Raw genomic sequence first — 20,365 nt, forward strand, 5'->3', positions numbered from 1 at the left:
CCACCACTGGCTTGTCACTTCAGTGGAACTTGAATAAAAATGATACATTGAATTTAGTATCTAGCCACACAGACAATAACTTGTGGATAGCCAAGGTTGATGAGACACACAACCTCTTCCTCCTCCTCCTCTTTTCCCTAGTTTGGCATGGAAGTGCATAACTAGGTTTGAACCAGGAGGTGGAAGGCTTGTTTAGTTCAGCTATAAGAAAGGCTGCTTTGGGAGTCACACGGAGGTGGCCACTTTTATTTACCTTTGCGGTTGTAGCTCTGGAATTTTGAGTTTTGAGGGCCATGCAGAGCTCTTGCCTTCTGATAAAATCACTTTTGTAATTCCTTTATACAAAGAACTTCAACTTAAGATAAAGAGAGTTTAGGAGGAACTTATAGAGTTCCCCCAAATAGGTTTTCTATATTGCTGTTTCTGCTATCAATTTTTTGAATGAGATGAATGGAAGTAGGAACTTCTGAGGCTGTGAATAACATTGTAAGATCTTGTAGTGTTGCTGCAAAAGCGATTATAGAAAACAGAATAGGTACCTGGGTCATTTTGATTTTGTTTTAATTTTATATATATATAATTAAAATTATATATATATACTTATATTTATAATTTATATATATATGTGTGTGTGCGTAAGTGTGTTGTTCAATGAATGTTTATGTAAGTGTTTATAAGGAGCTCAGGCTCGTAAAATGCTTTATTATCTTAACTCGTGCTTCCTTCTAAACGCTTTATTCTAAATAAAAAGCATAGGATTGGAAAGCATTCAGATGGAACCATTATTCATTCCCTGAACATTATTTGTGTAATATAACTTTTCATGTCGTCAACTATTAGTTTTTATATGCATGGTTGGTAGATGGGTTGAGAGATTAAACAAAGCATGCCTAGTTGAGAATGAACTTACTGAGTGATCTTGCTAAAACATTAGATTTTGAGTTTTTTCTTCCGTATAGTCAACCACGCCTGTGCTGGCATTTTTAGATACAGAAGAGCCTTTAGTGGTATATCTGTTGAAAGCAGTCTTCAAGGAGAAATAAATGTATTTCCCCTTTTAATGCAGAATAAACTTTCCTTTTTGAATAAAGGATTTGAAACAACTGTTCTTCAAAATTCAAACTTTACTCACGTGCACAATATACTTCTAGAGAAAATTTTAGCAAGCGATACCTCGGTTAGTAACAATAATGACAAAAATGCAACGTTAAGAAAAATTGCTTGTAAAATCTATACATTCAGCGGAATTTGCAAATAAAGTATAGATGTTAGGAGAGAAAAGCCTGGTAAGGAAACAATTCAAGGTCATAATAAAAGTATTATTTATTCAAGAATCTTTACTGAATTTTAATTTATAATAATATATATATTACCATATGAGGAATTCTCCAGTAACGATGGTAATTAAAAGCAGAATTTTCATTGCCGAGCAGTTGTAAAGCAAGATGTCACCTGACTGTATTGATTAGAGAGAGCATCTTGGCAGTCCACGTTACCTTCACTAACCAAATCCCCTCTGATCATTTTGTGAGAACACGCTCCAATCCAAATAACTTTTGGATAGATTTCCCCAACCCCGAGTCTTTGTAAAACTGCCTCTTCTTGAACAACCCCCACCTACCTATGTCCCCCCTCCCCAAAGCTCTGCCATTTTGGCCATCCTGTACAGTGGCACCCCTCAGCAGCAATGGTGGCCTTGACAGTACTGAGGCTGATGTAGTGGCCGTTAGCAGTCCCCATTGCCTTCTGATGCTGTCCACACCCTTCTTCAAATGGAGTAGGACTTTTCACAAGGCTGCTTTGCAAGAAGGCTGCATGTGGCCAACAGCTCCTTCAGAAAGGCCAGCCATGCCTCATCTGCAGTTGGGGGGGGCAAGGAGATGAAGGTCAGCTGGGGGATTGGCAGGGCTGTAGGAGCAGAGGGCAGCAAAAGTGAAAGAGTGCAGGATAGCCAAGGGAGCAGCGATGGGTGGAGATGGACAGAGATAGGCATTTACCTTTTGCCTTTCAATGGGAAAAAGATTTAGACTTGTTTTGACACAAAGAGGCTTGGAGTAGAGGCAGACATTTTGAGTCATAATATTTCTTGATGTTCCTCATAATAGGTTATTTTATACAGGCTATCTTCTAAGGTCTGATCTAAAAGCAGCAGGAGTTAGGATTTGAAGGGAACTTTTGACTTCTTTTGCTAATTGACTTCTCGGATCTTTTAACCTGATAGAGTAAAAATCAACATATCATAATTTTGGTTCCTATTATGGCTGAGAGTGTCCTTAGATGCTTGCTTCATTGGGAAGCCAAAGAAACTTTGTAACCCTGTAATAACTTCCTAGCCATTTCCTTGGTCCTGCCTGTCATAGTAAGCAGCTCATTACAAGAGCTTTATCCTATATCAGTTGACTAAATGGTTTTCTACTTTTTTCGATTTCTTCCTTTTTCCCTTTATTACTTTTTCTGATAATCCAGAAAAATGTCCATCATTTTTCTTGGACATATTAGGAGAGATTTTAGTGGTTAGGGGGCACCATTCTCAGGGACTGACCCTCCAAACTATGACCTCTTCAGGTGACCTGATCAGGCCTTTCCAGGTAGGTATTCTTCTGTCTTGGCCAAAGTATTTTTAATTATGCAGAGGTGGTAGTTTGCTCACCCCACTTAAGTGAGTGATATATTTTCAATCTCTTAGGGGAATTGAGAACCCCCCAAACAAATTGGCCAGAAAGTCAAGCACATGGCAACAGCCATCTTTGAAGTCACCCAGAAGAAGAAGGCATATCTTGAAGCCCAAGAAAGAAGAGTCCTTTCAAAACAGATCAGCAGAGCTGCCCGTGTGGGCGATTGTAATTTGGGGATTTCACTTTTTCATCCCTAAGAAGCTTTCAAAGAGTTCAGAAGTCTCACAGCCAGTGGAGAAGGAAGCATTTCCTAAGAATGCGGGTACAGATTTCCTGGATGGTCTACTTTTAGTTCCAAGGGTGGCTGAAGTATTTCCTGTAGCCTCAAACCCTGCAGAAAATGTTTCCTCTGCAGATGTGTTGAGCAGGGTCACCAAGGCAGACTAGACCTCTGGTTGTTAATCTGCCCAGTTATTAAGATCAGTAGAGAGCACGTCTTGAGACTCGTCTTTTTGTCACATAGTATAACAGCACTTTGATTTATTAGATGATTTTGTTATTTATTTCGTTATTTTCTGAATCAGTTTGTTAAATTTCTGTATTTAGTTTTTGTTTTAACTTCTGTTAGCTGCCTCGAGTGCTTTCCACAGGAGAAAGACAAGTTGTAAATCAAATAATAAATAATAAATCCTAGTTGCAATTAACTTTCAACATTTTTGGTGAAAATGCTCTTGAAAATCATTAGATGATTTCTTGGCTGAAAACAAGGACAACAAGAAAGCCTTTCCAGCTATTTCCACAAGAAGAGTGGATAGCAACTTGCTTAGCCTAAGGTCACTTCCTTTCATTTCCTATCCAAAACCAAAGTTACACAAGGATCCATAATTTTTTGGCATGAGTCAGATTATCATCTGAAGCAGCAGGAATCTAAGAGTCCTTCTTCATAAATGGACACCATGTTATCAAGATCATTAATGAGTCTGGGTGGACAGGCTTTGCTTATTTGTCTAGTGCTAGTCTTCTAATATTCAGGCACCTGGGTGTTTCGTACAGTGACATAGCTAATGAAGTTCTTCCCTGAAATTCCAGAAAGCAAAGCACATACTTCAAGCCATCAACCATCTGTTTGCTATCAAAGTCATAGAATCATTCTCACTGGCAATAAGTTTCATGTGGCAACCCAAAATTCCATTCTTTTAGCTAGCCTTCCTTTATTTCCAAGAACCTTGTTCATTTCCCCATCTACTGGAGGTTTTTGAGATTTGAACTGGGCCATCATTCTCACTGCTCTCCCATTTGACATGGCAACATAAAGATCCTTGAAGCACATGTAGTGTTCTCTTAGGACAAAATTCATACCTACTGCTATTTAGATTACCTTCTCCTCTGTTCTCATTCTTTAACAGAGTGAGCAAGATAGTCTGTTGCCTATCATACCTTGGCTTCTGCATCAACTGGGAGAAGAGGCAGATGCCCCTGCTTAATGCCTGCAGCTTCTGGAAACAAAGCTGAACTATTCTGGCAGGCTTGGCCCTCCTCCCTTACAGGAATTAATCAGGTCAGTGATGCATGCCAAATGGTTGAAATTCAACAGCCCTAGGTCATCTCTAAAGCTCAGTTCCATGGGCCAGGGCTCACTCATACTCCCTACAGTAGGCATCATTTTCCTTCTTGAGACGAGAAGCAACGGGACCAAGTCATTTATTCCACTGAGACCGCATTTGAAAGTTGTTCATATGATGGATGTCTAAGGCCCTTGAAAAGGGTGTGTTCCTTTGGAAGTTCTTTCTCACCCATCCTAGTTCCAATGCCAGCATTTGGGGTTTAGGAGACTTGTGCTGTGGACACAGGGCTTAGGTTGTTGAATGTTGTCGGATTCATTAACAGACTTCTTGGAACTCAAAGTAATTAGGCTAGCAATCTACAATTCTGAGTTTCTCTCATGAGGGAGACCTCAACAATGTTAGAATAATCAGAGTCACATCTTTCATCACTCAATAAAACATGTCAAGGCCTCCTTCAACTTATTCATTGACTAGCCCAGTACATGGAAGCCTACAGTTGTATTGTCTGGTTCATCTACTCTTCAGTATATCTTGCTAGCAGTTTGGCTACCTTCTCTACTAATATCCCCTCGGTGTTATATGCAGGGAAGCAACATGATCCTTAGACTAGGCTGAGCTTTGTGAGATAAATATGTGGTGCCTTATAAAGGAAGAAGAGTACGACTCTTTTAATTCACAAATCAGAGTTGACATTTCTTTCAGGAGAAAAGCTTTGCAATATGTAGTACTTTATAAGTTTGCTCAATGAGTCATTCAAACCCTTTTGGGCACCATTCTAACTCCAGATAAGGATATCTTCCTTTAAGTAAGAAAATGGTACATCAACTTTATTATGAAATTCTTTTTTCTTCTAGGAATGAAAGGTACCTGCTCCTTTTCTTTCCATTATGGGATTTTTCCTAAGGAGGAGTGTCTTCTGTAAAACTTGTACTTACATCTGTTTTTATTTAACTTCAACTTACAGAACTATTTTTTAATAATGTTTGTTATCTCTCAACTGCTAGAAGCTTGGTTTTTACTGCCATCTAAGGTCTACAGAAAACTCTTTGGTCTTCCTTACTGTACTAAAAATAGGAGCCCTTCATACTCTTCATACATGATAGAAAAAGTGATCCATTCCATTATATATTGAATCTTATTCCACAATTTTTCCACAAAAATTATATCATGCATTTTTATTATAATTTCTTGAACAAGTCTCAGTAATTAAGTTATAGTGCTAAACTATAAAGTACTTTGCTATTATAGATATGCAAACATACATGAGGAGGGATACTAGAGTTGTAGTTCATAATATCTGGAGTGCCCACCCATGTTAAAGGATCTGTGGTGATATTTGATTTTTTAAAAAAATGTTGACTAAAAATAATTTCGATTGAAATGGACCAAAGATTTAGGTGCTTATTGATTGCTTCTTATGCAGAAGCAATAAGGCTTCTCAATTGCTATGGAATGAATGGGTGTCCCTCTGAAAGATCTCAAGGCCAGGTTGGTGATAGGTCATCCTAGGGAAAATCTGTCTACAAGTTGCTAAAGAGTTAATACTGACTTGATGGCATGCAATTAGTTGTTGTTGGTTTTGTATAAATAGTATAGGATACTTGGTACACACCAAATTTTAATTTGGTTTTAATGGGGTTTTATTATTTTTATTGCAATTTTTAACATTCGGCCTTATTTAATAAGTTTTTTAAATTGGTGTTTTATTCTGTATTTATATGCATGTTTTTTATTAGGCTGTAAATCGCCCTGAGTCCTCTGGGAGATAGGGTGGTATATAAATGTGATTAAATAAATAAATAAATAAATAAATATGTAGCAGTAGAAGTTATAAAATCCTTCAAATTTCTTTGATTAAGAAAAATGTAATATTACATTTATGTTAACAATAGAATTCTTTTACTATGGATAACTTCAATTTATGAAGCAAATTGGTACTATTTGGAATAATTTTCATTATTCATTTTATCAAAATTGTGATTGATAAAAGATTGATAAAATTTAGTGTTGCAGTCATAAAAGATGGCAAGATAATGTAGAGAGCAGTGCCAAGGAAAGATTCACTCACAATGTTAGAAGAGTTAGAAGAACTAAGTCAGGTGCCACAAAATTTGGGACTCAGTCTTGTGTATAGGCAGGAGTATAGTTGAGGAAGACCCCAAAAAAGGGCACATTTGTAAACTGCTACCTGTGGCATTGATGACTATAATTTCTGCACTATTATGTTATCTGGTTGGTAGTGAAACATAGTACAAGGAAACTATCATTCTGAGGGCACCAAGAACTTTACTTTCATCTCTCATCTCAACTAATTCGGTTCCAGGCAAACAACAGAAAAGAGAAAGTGAAAGAAACAGACTATATTTGTTTCTCAGATTACCACAGAAATACTGTCCTTTTCCCTCCCTTCTCTGCCACTTCTTTTTAACAAATCCATGGCATACTCCATTTGAATGCTCAGCTAATGATATTGAAATATCTGGAGTGGGTTTTCTGCCATGACTTTAAGTGAATGTAAACATTCGATTCCAAGCAGCTGAATATCTTAGGATGAAAGTTGTAGACTTAACATTTATTGCTTTGTTTCTTACCTGTTAGGCTAACAAAGAATTGCTGGAGCAACTGGAAAGAAGGTAAGGAATGGGGGAAATAAATGACCTCCTAATCATTTTTCAAGTTTACCTTGCTGTAAATCTGTATAGCCTAGGGTGGGATGTGTCTGCTACAGATTTCTGAAAAATATGGCTTGGCATAGAGACGCTCTCAAGTTCCATCCTTGACATTTCTATGCAAAGCAGAAATTGGTAAATCGTGGCTATTGAAACTTTAGCTTGCATTCTCCCAATTTTATACTGGATAATGCTTCCAAAATTCCAGCTGCACATTTCCCCCCCTATTTTCAGATGTAAAAATAACCTCATATATATCTAAAGTAGGCTTAAGGTAATTGGTGAAAAAAATAAAATAAAATCCAATTCTCTCCCCCTTCCCCCACAATAAACAAGAAAGAAGGACATCAAAGAGAAAGGTAACATCATTAGCTTCCATCCACCTTCACAAAATTAAGTGTGGCCTCTGAGCCCCCCAAAGAATGTCTTCCCTGAAGTAAAAGAAATTGAGGAAGTAGGATGGGAAGGAACTTTCTGGACGAAGTGATATTCTGAGGAATTAAGGCTGTGTTACAGCTGGTTCTGTGAAGACTATTCAGTGGTAAGCACCCCTTGAGGAAATGTGCATAAAGTTGCCATCCTGATTATTTTAACCAGTTTTGAATAGTTGTCAATGTACATGTTCTCCGCTACAGTATTACAGATAAAGATGACAAAATAAAGACAGTTGAAGAACTCCTTGAAACTGGGCTCATAGAAATGGCAAATAAAGAGGAAGAATTAAAGGTAATGACTTTATGAATGTTACACGGCTTACTTCTGAGTGGTGTGGGAGTGTGTAAGATTTCATAGTACTTCAGCTAGTCATGCCAAGTTGCATAGTATATGTGGAAGATTTTGTAGGGTTTGGAATGAGCCTCTGTGTGGACACACAACTCACATATAAGTACCCACAGATGACTGTCAAAGAACTGCACTTGTAGACAACTAATTGCTTCTTTTACTCCCACCTACCCACCTTTCTGCTGAAAGAATTAAGACATGTTACTGTTCTTTATGCTGGAATAAGATTAGGTCTTCAGAGATTTTTGTGGTGAGGACATCAGGGTGTCATTTGATACTGTGTCATTGAGTGCACTTTAGACTGTCAAGCTGGAATGCCTAAATAAATATGAAGGTGTCATTCATGATCCCATGTGGTACACACATTTAACATTAGATATATGTGCCAGGTTCTGGTATGTCTTGCAGTGCCCAGGGAAAATTGTAAAGCATTCTTCTATATTAAAATATTATTGCATTAATAATAATAAAAGTTTGTCAAATCTGTACTGAGGATTTACATTTAAGTTCACATTTAATTAAATTTTTATTAAATTTATTATTTTTTGAGGGACTATCTCGGGTGGTATTCACTTACTTTCGCTACCGGTTCACAAATGTGAGCGTGCACCTCCTCCATGCATGCGCAGAGGGTCAAAAATGGGACATGATGATGTCTGGGTGGGTGGGCGGAGCTTCGTGCCGCCAGTACTACCGGATCGCATGATCCGGATAGAACCGAATGAATTTCACCACTGGACTATCTATGTTGCATTGTACCTGCTTTGCCAATTCAATCTGCCCAGGATTGATGTGCTTAAGTAACACTCTCTATGGGGGCTGAAGAAGGAGCCCTTTTCTGTCACAATGCCTGTCCTCTGGAATGAGGTTTTCCCAAGATGGCTCCCACCCTGCTGATGTTTCCAAGGGCCTTGAAGTCATGGCTCTTCATATAGGCCTTTGCTGAAGATGACTTTGACCCAAGTTGGTTTATTTCCCACACTCTGCTTGTCAGCCTGCCATTTTATCTTCCTTATTGTTTCTTGTTTTTAATGTCTAGTTTTAATGTTTTAAATAATTTATAAGCTATAAAAATAATTTATAAATTATATAATATATACATTATAGTGCCACTGGGAATTGGGCAGCATATACATTTAATTAATAGTAACAATTATTATTATTTAAAGTTCAGTAGCAGTTTTGCAACTCTTCAATCTAGAAACTGTTTTGTTTGTAAAAAGGCATTGAGAACAGACAACTTATCCCTGAAAAGTGAAGTTGAAAATCTTCGGAAAGTACAGACTGAGCAGGTATATCTTATCAGAACTTTGTTTTTTTAAACTTCAAATAGATTGCTGGTAATTATAGCTATAACATTTTCCATCTATTAGTATCCTGCTAATTATAACAGTATCCCACTGGAGAATTGTGGTGCTGTGACAATATTTTATTTTAAATTAGCTTTGATGATCTGGCTTTTCCCCCAGATGCTAGGTTAGGAAATGAGTCCCCTGTGGGAATACCAGTTTCCTTTGTTTTATATTGTTTTGAGTGCTCTTGTCTTATATTACATATATATGTAGGTCTTTGGTTATTCGGGTTTTCTCCCGCGTAAAATTGGAAGTGTCTTGGCGACGTTTCGACGAAGTCTCATTCGTCATCTTCAAGCTTCAGCTTCGTGCTTCTGGGAGCAATGTGTGATTGCAGCTGTTTCTTCCTTTTTAACTGCTTTAAGGTCCAACACCTTAAAGCCACAGGACACGATATTGACTTTAAAAGACTAGAACTATCGCCAAAACTGAACACTTTAACAACAGAATAATCAGAGAAGCCATCGAGATAGAAAAACGCCCACACAGCATGAACAAACGAGATGATACCTCCCGCCTACCAGCCATTTGGAAACCCGCCCTTATTGACAAACGAGTCCCTAACACGAGGAATGACACCAGACCCACACTCACGAGGTCCACACAAGATGTCACCACCACACATCCACCCAGAAAGCAGACCCAAACCCACACTGATCAGGAAGCACGACCAAGGACCAGAAGGCAGACCGCAGCTGCATCATTAGCCATTTCAAACCCCTCCAATCCATACATACAGCAGATTGACACCAACCATGAAGATGTAGCACGACCACAAACACGAAGCCAAACAACAGCAATGCAGCTCACCAGCTCAAATCCCCTGCAACTCAGATTAATCTGAGCACAACCAAGCCCCACCCAAACAGGACACCCCCAGCCAATCAGAGCACAAACCCCCATCCAATCAGATCACAGCCAAGCTCCCACCCAATCAGTTCAAACCCCCACTAGCAGTCAAAAAGGAAGAAACAGCTGCAATCACACATTGCTCCCAGAAGCACGAAGCTGAAGCCTGAAGATGACGAATGAGACTTCGTTGAAACGTCGCCAAGACACTTCCAATTTTATGCGGGAGAAAACCCGAATAACCAAAGTCTCATTCTATTTGTATATATTTACAAAGTCAACTTATTGCCCCCCCAACAATCTGGGTCCTCATTTTACCTACCTTATAAAGGATGGAAGGCTGAGTCAACCTTGGGCCTGGTGGGATAGAACCTGCAGTAATTGCAGGCAGCTGTGTTTTAATAACAGGCTATCTTACAGCCTGAGCCACACCGCTCATATATATTTAATATATATAAATATATATATTTTTTGTATATCTAGAGAATTTTGTTTGAAACTTTTGAATTGTAATTGTTGCTATTCTAATTTCATATCTGTTGTCACAACTTGTTTTACTATATCCTGTGAGGTTTTTTTACACCGAAAAGCCAGCTAGAGTCTGCACTATATCTTTTATGTAGGAGATACATGGTACAGATTTTACTGCAGTTCTAAAATATTATTGACATCTTGAGGAAGGCACAATACTCTGGTTGCTAGTTAATGTTACCAGGCAGAGAATTTGTATTGTAAGCTAAGCTGTGCTTAAGGGTTACTCTTGGAAGGAAAGTTCATCTCAGACACCAGTCTATATTAAATACAATTGTTTGGTGGTAAGATATATGCCCATCATTCCTAATATAGTGCTTCCAGGGACCCATGTTCCAAAAATCGCAGAGGAGGGAAAACTGGATTCCAGTGGAATGCCACTAGCGTGAAAATGTGACACACAGAATATTTTTCACAAAGAATCTGGGAAACTAAACTGTGCCAGCTGTGCTTACGATTAAATTACTAGTAGTTGCCAAATACTATTGTTTAGTTTGATTAAATAATAGAACTAATTAGTTTTCTAGTTTGTAATTATAATTACAATGCTACAAATACAGTTGTAATTCTATTCCTAGTTTCTCTTAGTACATCAATATAACAATTTATTTATTTATTTATTTATTTATTTATTTATTTATTTATTTATTTATTTATTTATTTATTTATTTATTTATTTATTTATTTATTTATTTATTTATTTATTTATATAATAATGAATACAAACTAGTATCATTTGTGCCAGGTAATCATTATTATCCTTTGAAGCATCCAATCACTTCAGAGTGATTTGAGTCTTTCCTATTAAATGCTGATATATTTTCATCTTTTTTCCCCAAAGGTATCATTTGCATCCTTGGTAGAAGACCTGCAAAGGGTGTAAGTAGCAGCATGACTTCAATTTTAATATGCTCTTAATGCTTAAATTCTGTTACTATTTGAAATTAAGTGGATAAATATTGACATAAAAATTCTGAACGATAACATATATAAAATGAAATGGTGAATGTTGCATTTGGTATCCCAGCATTTACCTCTCTCCAAAAAAGTATACCTTTTTATATTTTAAAAAATCCCCAGTCACCAAAATATTTGATCAGTGAATTTTTCTGTGAGCAAAGGATTTTTGTTAAGGTAGTGGCCTATCTCTCCCCCAAGCCCACACCCTGCATTAATCCTACTCTTAATTGTAGATTGAAGGAATAATAACTGATTATTATTAAGCAGATTATCAGCTCACTCTCTGTTCATACTTGTAGGTGGATCATAAGCTTTTTAACATAGGTGAAGCTAGGAAAATTACATCTAGTACCTGGGCAACTAGCGCAGGTGCTCTTCAGGGCTATATGCTCTTTCAGTTGCTGTTCTTTCTATATACCAATGACTACAACTCTCTGGTAAAGTACTGAAGTTTCCAGTACAATGGTCATTGAACTGATTCAAGACAGTGATGAGTCTGCGTATAGATGGGATGTTAACTGGCCATGTGCTACAGCTGGAACAATCTGGAGCTGGACATGCTTAAAAACTGTAGAAATGAGAGTGAATTTCAGGAGAAGCCCTTCTTTTCTACCACCTCTTAACTATATTCGACAGTACAGTATCAGCAGTGGAGTCCTTCAGGTTTTTGGGTTCTGTAACCTCCCAGTACTTGAAATGAACAGTTAATATTAGAACCATCATTAAAAAGGCACAACAAAGAATATTCCTCTTGCGTCAACTCAGGAGGTGCAGATTGCCCCAGGGGCTGTTGATACAATTTTACAGAGAAATTATTGAGTCTGTTATTTATATTTCTATAACTGTCTGGTTTGGTACTGCAACCAAACAGGACAGGTATAGACTCCAATGGATAATTAAGATTGCAGAAAGAGTAATTGCAACTAGCCTGCCTTCCATAGAAGGAGGGCTGAGAAGATATCTAAAGACTTCTCACATCCTGGACATAAAGTGTTTCAACACCTCCCCTTGGGACGGCATTACAGGGCATTGCATGCCAAAGCAACTAGACACAGGGATAGTTTTTCTCCTTGTATCATCAGTTTGCTAATTCTCACAGTGCTGTCTAATGTCTGTGTGTATTTACCCATGTAGTATGGCTGTAGTATTTTCACTTATCCTTATTATTATCTACTTTACTCCCTTCCCCTTTTATTGGCACGATGATGATGATGATTCTATTCCTTTGTATATTCACTGAGAGCGTCTGCACCAGAGACAAATTTCTTGTGTGTCTAATCAAACTTAGCCAAATAAAGTATTCTGTTCTGTTCTTTCTGCCTAATTTGAAATTCAGAATTGGAACAATTTAAAAATGGTCTAAAATTGCTATGGCTGAGCTTTAAATTTAAATAAATTTCAGTAAATATGAATAGTTCCTATATGTACTTTTTGAAATTGGTTTTCCATATACTGTCTGCTATTTTATACAAAAGCACACTGAGATATATCAAAATAAATGTTTTTTTAATGGAATAAACTGGATATTTCTTTACTATCAAGCATTATTAGTTCTTCCATATCTAGGTTTTTATTCGCTGTTGTATTTATTAAATCCAGTTACTGATGTAGAAATATTGCTTGCTTTCCACCATCTGGCATTTACAATCTACTTCCTGATTAAGCTCTTTTTCATCTTGTACAAGAATTTATATATTTAAGGTTTATTTTCTAAAATATGCTCTTTATATCTGCATTTTCAATTTTATGCCTTGCTAAAGAATTAGTGAAAAAGATGGAAAGATCAAATCTGTGGAGGAACTACTTCAAGCTGAAGTCCTTAAAGTTGCAACCAAGGAGAAAACTCTTGGGGTAAGTATTGGATCATTTGGATGTCGATGCTCCATTATTTGTAGCATTAACCTGTGAGTGTGTTTGTCCCTGCACTGCATTTTAGTCAAATTTGTTTTTGTAACATTCTCATTTTGTGTTGTCTCCATTGTACAATTTTATATGTTTTGTCATTGAAAAAGGCTTTGGAACAGGAAATAGAGGCTGTGAAAGAAGAACTAAGAAAGGCCCAGCTTGAGAAGGACACTCAGGTAAAGCCATTATGAGCTAGCAGCTTGGTGTATTTTACTTGGCGTTGTTCCTCCCTACACATCTGAGTGCTTCTTTCCTAACTGACGCTCTCGTCACTTCTCGTTTGGATTATTGCAATGCTCTCTACATGGGGCTGCCCTCACGGTCACGGTCACTCACGCTCTCGTCACTACTCGTTTGGATTATTGCAATGCTCTCTACATGGGGCTGCCCTTGAAGTGCACCCGGAGGCTGCAGCTAGTCCAGAACGCAGCTGCGCGGGTTATAGTGGGAGCAACTCGTTGCTCCCATGTAACACCGATCCTGCGCAGCCTGCACTGGCTTCCTGTGGTCTTTCGGGTGCGCTTTAAGATCTTGGTTACCACCTTTAAAGTGCTCCATGGCTTAGGGCCCGGGTACTTACGGGACCACCTGCTGTTACCTCATGCCTCCCACTGACCTGTACGCTCACACAGAGAGGGCCTTCTCAGGGTGCCGTCCGCCAAACAATGTCGGCTGGCGGCCCCCAGGGGTAGGGCCTTCACTGTAGGAGCTCCTACGCTCTGGAACGAACTTCCCCCGGGTTTACGCCAAGTGCCTGATCTTCGGACTTTTCGCCGTGAGCTGAAAATGCACCTATTTATTCAAGCGGGACTGGCTTAAAGGTTTTATTAAATTTTAATTGGGGTTATTATTTTAGGGTTTTAAATTTTTAAATTTCAGCCATTTGTAATATGCTCGGTTTTAAGTTCTGTTTTAAATGTGAATATTGTGGGTTTTTTAATTTTTGGCTGTACACCGCCTTGAGTCCTTCGGGAGAAGGGTGGTATAAAAATCTAATAAAATAAATAAATAAATAAATAAATAAACTCTCAGTAGAGGCTTAAAAACAATGAATTATATAGGATTGCGTATTTAATTGATAATTCAATTTGATTAGGAGTACTAAATTTTAAAGAAGGACATGGCCTCCTCTAATGTTGAGCAGATTTCTATATTTCAAAAAAAAAATCTTAGAAAAGGTTTATCAGTATGTATGCAATAGGAGGAAGGCATTTCCTAATAATAATAATAATAATAATATTTTTATTTATAGACCGCCCTTCTCCCAAAGGACTCAGGGCGGTGTACAGCCACAAGTAAAATACAGAAAGAAAACAACAGTACAAAACTAAAAACAACCCTTAAAAAACCTATTTAATTTGGCTACTTATAGATAAAAATATTCCCACTAAAATTTACTAAAAAATTTAAAAACCCATACAATTTAATAATATAAAATCTAAAATTTAAAATTTAAGCGAGTCCAGCAAGACGAAATAAGTAGGTTTTGAGTTCGCGGTGGAAGGTCCAAAGGTCAGATATTTGTCTGAGTCCAGGGGGAAGCTCGTTCCATAGGGTAGGAGCCCCCACAGAGAAGGCCCTCCCCATGGGGGCCGCCAGCCGACATTGCTTGGCTGACGGCACCCTGAGGAGCCCCACTCTGTGGGAGCGCACCGGTCGTTGGGAGATAGACGTTGGCAGTAGACTGTCCCGTAGGTATCCCGGTCCTAAGACATGGAGCGCTTTAAAGGTAGTAACTAACACCTTGAAGCGCACCTGGAAGACCACAGGCAGCCAGTGCAGTCTGCGCAGGATAGGTGTTACATAGGAGCTCCGAACGGCTCCCTCAATAACCCGCGCAGCCGCATTCTGGACTAGCTGGAGTCTCTGGGTGCTCTTCAAGGGGAGCCCCATGTAGAGAGCATTGCAATAGTCCAGACGAGAGGTAACGAGAGCATGAGTGACTGTGCATAGGGCATCCCGGTCCAGGAAGGGGCGCAACTGGCGGATCAGGTGAACCTGATAGAAAGCTCTCCTGGAGACGGCTGACAAATGGTCTTCGAAAGACAGCCGCCCATCCAGGAGCACGCCCAAGTTGCGCACCCTCTCCATTGGGGCCAATGACTCGCCCCCAACAATTTCCTAAGATAATATGTCTTGTCTACACCATGTAATCATTATGAAAACATCATGTAAAAAATGATAGTTTTAATGAACAATCATTTTTTTTTGCCATATGCAAATTTAATTCATCAACTCAAGCTCCTAACATCATTGTCATCATTGTTCTTATTGTTGACCAATACAGTCAAGCTAGTGTAGTGACTATAATGTTAAATAACTAGGATTGGGAGAGCTCAAAAAGCACTGACTTTATTGCGGCAAATAATGGAGATTCTATGAAAGCTACCTTGTGCTCCTAGAAAAACTGAGAAATATAATAAAGTATTTTTTTAAAAAGATAGACCTAGCATTTCCATGAATGATATTTCTGATGACTCACAGAAATGCGAGAAGAAGAATTTTAAAAAAATTCCAAGAAGAATTTTAAGAAAACAGCTACTCTAAATGGTATCTAGAGATGCCAGTATTGTAATATACTTATATAAATCAATGGTGCAACTCATCTGGAATATCAGTTCTGGTGGTCACAAACCCCAAAAGGATATAATAGAGCAAGAGAAAGTTTAGAAGAAGGCAGTTAAAATAATCAAAGAGTAGAATAGCTTCCCAATAATGAAAAGTTGCGATATTGCAGGCTTTCTAATCTAACAAGAAGCAAATGAGAGGGGACAGGATTGAGGTGTACAGATTATGCATGGATAAAGTCTACAAGGAAAAACTATTTCCTTCTTCCCAAAATACAGGAAATGGGGATCAGTCAATAAATCTGAATCATGGAAGAATCAGGATAAAAAGATTCTTTTTTGGATTTCAGTGCCATGAGGTGTGCTGGCTACCAGCTTGGCTGGTTTCAGAAAAAGCTTAGTTTGATTTCTGGAAGTCAAGGAACATATTATTTCAACACCTTTTCATTATTGCCCATTATTTCTTTTGTCTTCCAGAACACAGACAAACGCTCTTTTTCTAAAATAGTCTGACTGCATTTAATTAAATTCCCAAGAGTAGCATTTTACAGACGTGTCAAAGTATTCCAAAAGACAGCTGTATATATTTCATAGTAGCACTGTAGCTTGCTATCTTATTTTCCCCCCTTGGACTTAAAGTTTGTCATCATTTTGCACATTTCTTTTGACTACCTATATGTGTATTTTTTCTGTTAGGTGACATTGGTTCAGGAAGTTGAAGATCTTCAAAAAGAGTAAGTGATAACAGTGTTTCTGATAACAAGAATTTAGGTGTTTTCTAGCAGTCCTTTTTAATAGAATGTTAATAAAATATATTTTATTTATTTATTTATTTATTTATTTTATTTTGTCACAACAATATATGTAGGTATCATACAAAAAGATTACATAGTAAATAAACACATATATGGGTAAATATAAGGAGGTATAAGCATATATATAGGAAGAAGAAAAGAAAAACAATAGGACAGGAACGGTAGGCACGTTTGTGCGCTTATGCATGCCCCTTATGGTCCTCTTAGGAATGGGATGAGGTCAATAGTAGAAAGTTTTTGGATAAAACTTAGGATTATGGGAAGAGACCACAGAGTCAGGTAAAGTATTCCAAGCACTGATGATTCTGTTACAGAACTCATATTTTCTGCAATCTAGATTAAAGCGGTTGACATTAAGTTTAAATCTATTAGTTGCTCTAGTATTATTGCAATTAAAGCTGAACAGTTGTTGCGTAATCTAGAATTGGAAAACTATGGTAAGGCTTATCGTAAGTCTCTGATTAGAGGTTAGGTAACTAAAATTGAAGTTGTTATTTAACAGCAAGTAAAGATATTGAAACAACTGTAATTGGCTATTGGTCAAGATAATTAGTCTACCTCTTCTGGAAATTAGGTACTATAAGAAGGAAAATTTGTCATGTGTGACTGACTGAAGAGATGCCAAGAGAGGCTGCAGCAACACTTCTTTTAAAGACATTGACATTCTCCTTCAAGAAAACATTACTCACCTGCTGTATACAGCCACTCATACCTTCTCTGGTTGCCTAAAAATCCAATTGGGGCATGGATCTAATCCAATGGTGGAATAGCCCATACTGCAAACCATCTTTTATAGTTCATCAGTTGTATAAATTCCCAAGAATCCCAGATTTTGACACAAAATGCTGGATTCCCCACAGTAGACTATTGATTTCCAGACTAGAGTAGGTATGAGTGATATTTCCCATGAAGAAACCCACAAACATACCAGCTGGTATGCAGGAGTTTTGTCCCACAATTCTATTGTTAAAGGATCCAGTCACTCTAAATAAGAAAAGATGCACAAGACAGCTCTTGGCAAATTGTCAAGGGAACTCCTAGTACTGTTTGAAAATTTTAGGAATACATCAGATACTAGGAGTGGATCATCTTAATAGGTGCTCTGCCCTTGCAGAATTCAGAAATGCCATAACCTGTGGTCTGTTCAGGAAGTGATTTGTACAGCAAAGGACAGTAGTTACTGTCCTTCATTCAAAGATCTCCTCTGCTCTAATATGAAAACCATATCTAATACATATTTGTATGTCCAAAGCAATAATTATGTGCAAGTGGCTCAAGGCTATTTGAGGAACTCATGAACTATGCAAGATTTCTCTTCCAGGGCGTTGTAATTATAGGAATGCAAGAACTGTAACCCCTGGAATTCCCAAACCAGCACCAAATACAGCTAGAGCTGATAAAAGTCATACTAGGCAATCAGTACAACAGAAATCTCAACATGCCCTTATAGCCAATCTGTGCAAAGGCTCTCACACCCAGTCATTTCTGGGAAACCCTGGGGACAGTGGGCAGATTTCTGATAGGCAGCATCCCTGTCACTGCTCAATCAGAGTTCAAGAGTTCTTGCCAGGTCTGGTAGGCCTACTGTGTTAATAAGAGTGGTAAAGAATTCATGAAATCACTGAAATATCAGTGAAATCCAGTTCAAGAAGGGTTTAGGCTTCAATAGTTCTATTTTCTTTTTTAAAAAAATAATGATCCTTCAGGCATGGGTTTAGTCTTGTGCTTTTCCTGGCAGTAAATTGAATGTATTGCCATTGCCTTTTTGTAAGTTTTTTTTTTAATTTCCCAGGCTAATCTATAGCCCTTGTATTTCTGGGACTCTATCATCTATATACAAATCCAGGTTAATTCTTCTTAGTTTTTCAGCACCTAATTGGACATCATGAGGACTCTTCAAAATACTTACTTACACCGTTAGTTTCGCTGCTTTTTCTTTGCTTTTACCCTAGTGTTCTTTGTATTCTGGTGAGATGCTGACCCACATTGCTGGCCTTGTGATCATGTCCTGAATTCACCATCTGGCTCTTTTGTCTGTGAAGTCATATAACAATTGCTGTTGCTTTTATTTATTGTCTGTTTATTTATTTAAAGAGCCACCCATTATACAAATGTAACTTTTCTCTTGTTCTCTCTTGCAGACTGAAGGAGAAAGAGGAACGGGTGAAGAGTCTAGAAGTATTGTTGAAGGAAAAGGAGAGTGAGATTTCGAAGAATGTAGAATGCCTTCAGGTATAGTTGATGAAACTTTAAAACCCAGCAGGTGATTGTAGCTATTTTGTCACATTAATTTTCCTCCATCTCTTTCCTACTAGGTTTCTGTTGCTACTTCTATTAAAGATCATGAGGCTATGTAAGTGAACAAAGTGAAACTTCTTCCACCATTATCTATTCTTCCACATTTTGACTTGGGGTAAATTCTTGATGCTGTTGGGGTGTGAATGAGTAAGAGAGACATTACCTTGTACTTATTTTATTTATTTATTTTATTTATTTTATTATTTAAATTTGTATACCGCCCTTCTCCCGAAGGACTCAGGGCGGTTCACAGCCAAGTAAAATGCACAATACATACAATTAAAATACTAATAAAAAACTTATTTAAATTGGCCATAATTAAAATTTGGAAATAAAACCCATTTAAAAACCCATAACTTAAAAAACTAACCCAGTCCAGCGCAAATAAATAAGTAAGTTTTGAGCTCGCGGCGAAAGGTTCGGAGGTCCGGAAGTTGACGAAGTCCTGGGGGGAGCTCGTTCCAGAGGGCGGGGGCCCCCACAGAGAAGGCCCGTCCCCTGGGTGTCGCCAGACGACATTGTCGCGCCGACGGCACCCTGAGGAGTCCCTCTCTGTGAGAGCGCACGGGTCGGTGAGAGGTATTTGGTAGCAGCAGGCGGTCCCGTAAGTAACCCGGCCCTATGCCATGGAGCGCTTTAAAGACGCTCACCAACACCTTGAAGCGCACCCGAAGGCCACAGGTAGCCAGTGCAGCCTGCGCAGGATAGGTGTCACTGGGAGCCATGAGGGCTCCTCTATCACCCGCAGCTGCATTCTGGACCAACTCCAGCCTCCGGATGCCCTTCAAGGGGAGCCCCATGTAGAGAGCATTGCAGTAGTCCAGACGAGACGTCACAAGGGCGTGAGTGACTGTGCACAAGGCATCCCGGTCAGAAAGGGCGAACTGGCGCACCAGGCGAACCTGGTGGAAAGCTCTCCTGGAGACGGCCGTCAAATGATCTTCAAAAGACAGCCGTTCATCCAGGAGACCGCCCAAATTCGCCACCCCTTCCACCGGGGCCAATGACCCCCCCCCGACAGTCAGCCGCGGACTCAGCTGACTGTCCCGGGATGCCGGCATCCACAGCCACTCCGTCTTGGAGGGATTGAGCTTGAGCCTGTTTCTCCCCCTCCAGACCAGACGGCTTCCAAACACCGACAGCACTTCGATAGCTTCATTGGGGTGGCCCGTGTGGAAAAGTACAGCTGGGTGTCATCAGCGCACAGCTGGTACCTCACACGAAGCCACTGATGATCTCACCCAGCGGCTTCATATAGATGTTGAACAGAAGGCGAGAGATCGACCCCGCGGCACCACAAGTGAGGCGCCGCGGGCCGACCTCTGCCCCGTCAACACCGTCTGCGACCGGTCGGAGAGATAGGAGGAGAACCACCGATAAACGGTGCCTCCCACTCCCAACCCCCAACCGCGCAGCAGGATACCATGGTCGATGGTATCAAAAGCCGCTGAGAGGT

At 39.0% G+C, this 20,365-nt stretch overlaps 1 protein-coding gene across 8 annotated transcripts in view; it reads left to right on the plus strand.

Annotated features, from left to right (window-relative positions):
• Positions 1-20,365, plus strand: part of KTN1 (kinectin 1) — a 101,806-nt gene that overhangs the window by 59,016 nt on the left and 22,425 nt on the right. For all 8 annotated transcript variants that reach the window (XM_058162986.1, XM_058162981.1, XM_058162979.1 and 5 more), the window contains 9 exons: positions 6,779-6,813; positions 7,485-7,575; positions 8,856-8,924; positions 11,206-11,243; positions 13,085-13,175; positions 13,337-13,405; positions 16,493-16,530; positions 18,753-18,843; positions 18,927-18,964. In XM_058162986.1, coding sequence (XP_058018969.1) covers positions 6,779-6,813; positions 7,485-7,575; positions 8,856-8,924; positions 11,206-11,243; positions 13,085-13,175; positions 13,337-13,405; positions 16,493-16,530; positions 18,753-18,843; positions 18,927-18,964 — 560 coding nt within the window. The remainder of the gene's footprint in view (positions 1-6,778; positions 6,814-7,484; positions 7,576-8,855; positions 8,925-11,205; positions 11,244-13,084; positions 13,176-13,336; positions 13,406-16,492; positions 16,531-18,752; positions 18,844-18,926; positions 18,965-20,365) is intronic.

Source organism: Ahaetulla prasina, chromosome 1 (genome assembly GCF_028640845.1).
Source record: "Ahaetulla prasina isolate Xishuangbanna chromosome 1, ASM2864084v1, whole genome shotgun sequence".
Taxonomy (NCBI): domain Eukaryota; kingdom Metazoa; phylum Chordata; class Lepidosauria; order Squamata; family Colubridae; genus Ahaetulla; species Ahaetulla prasina.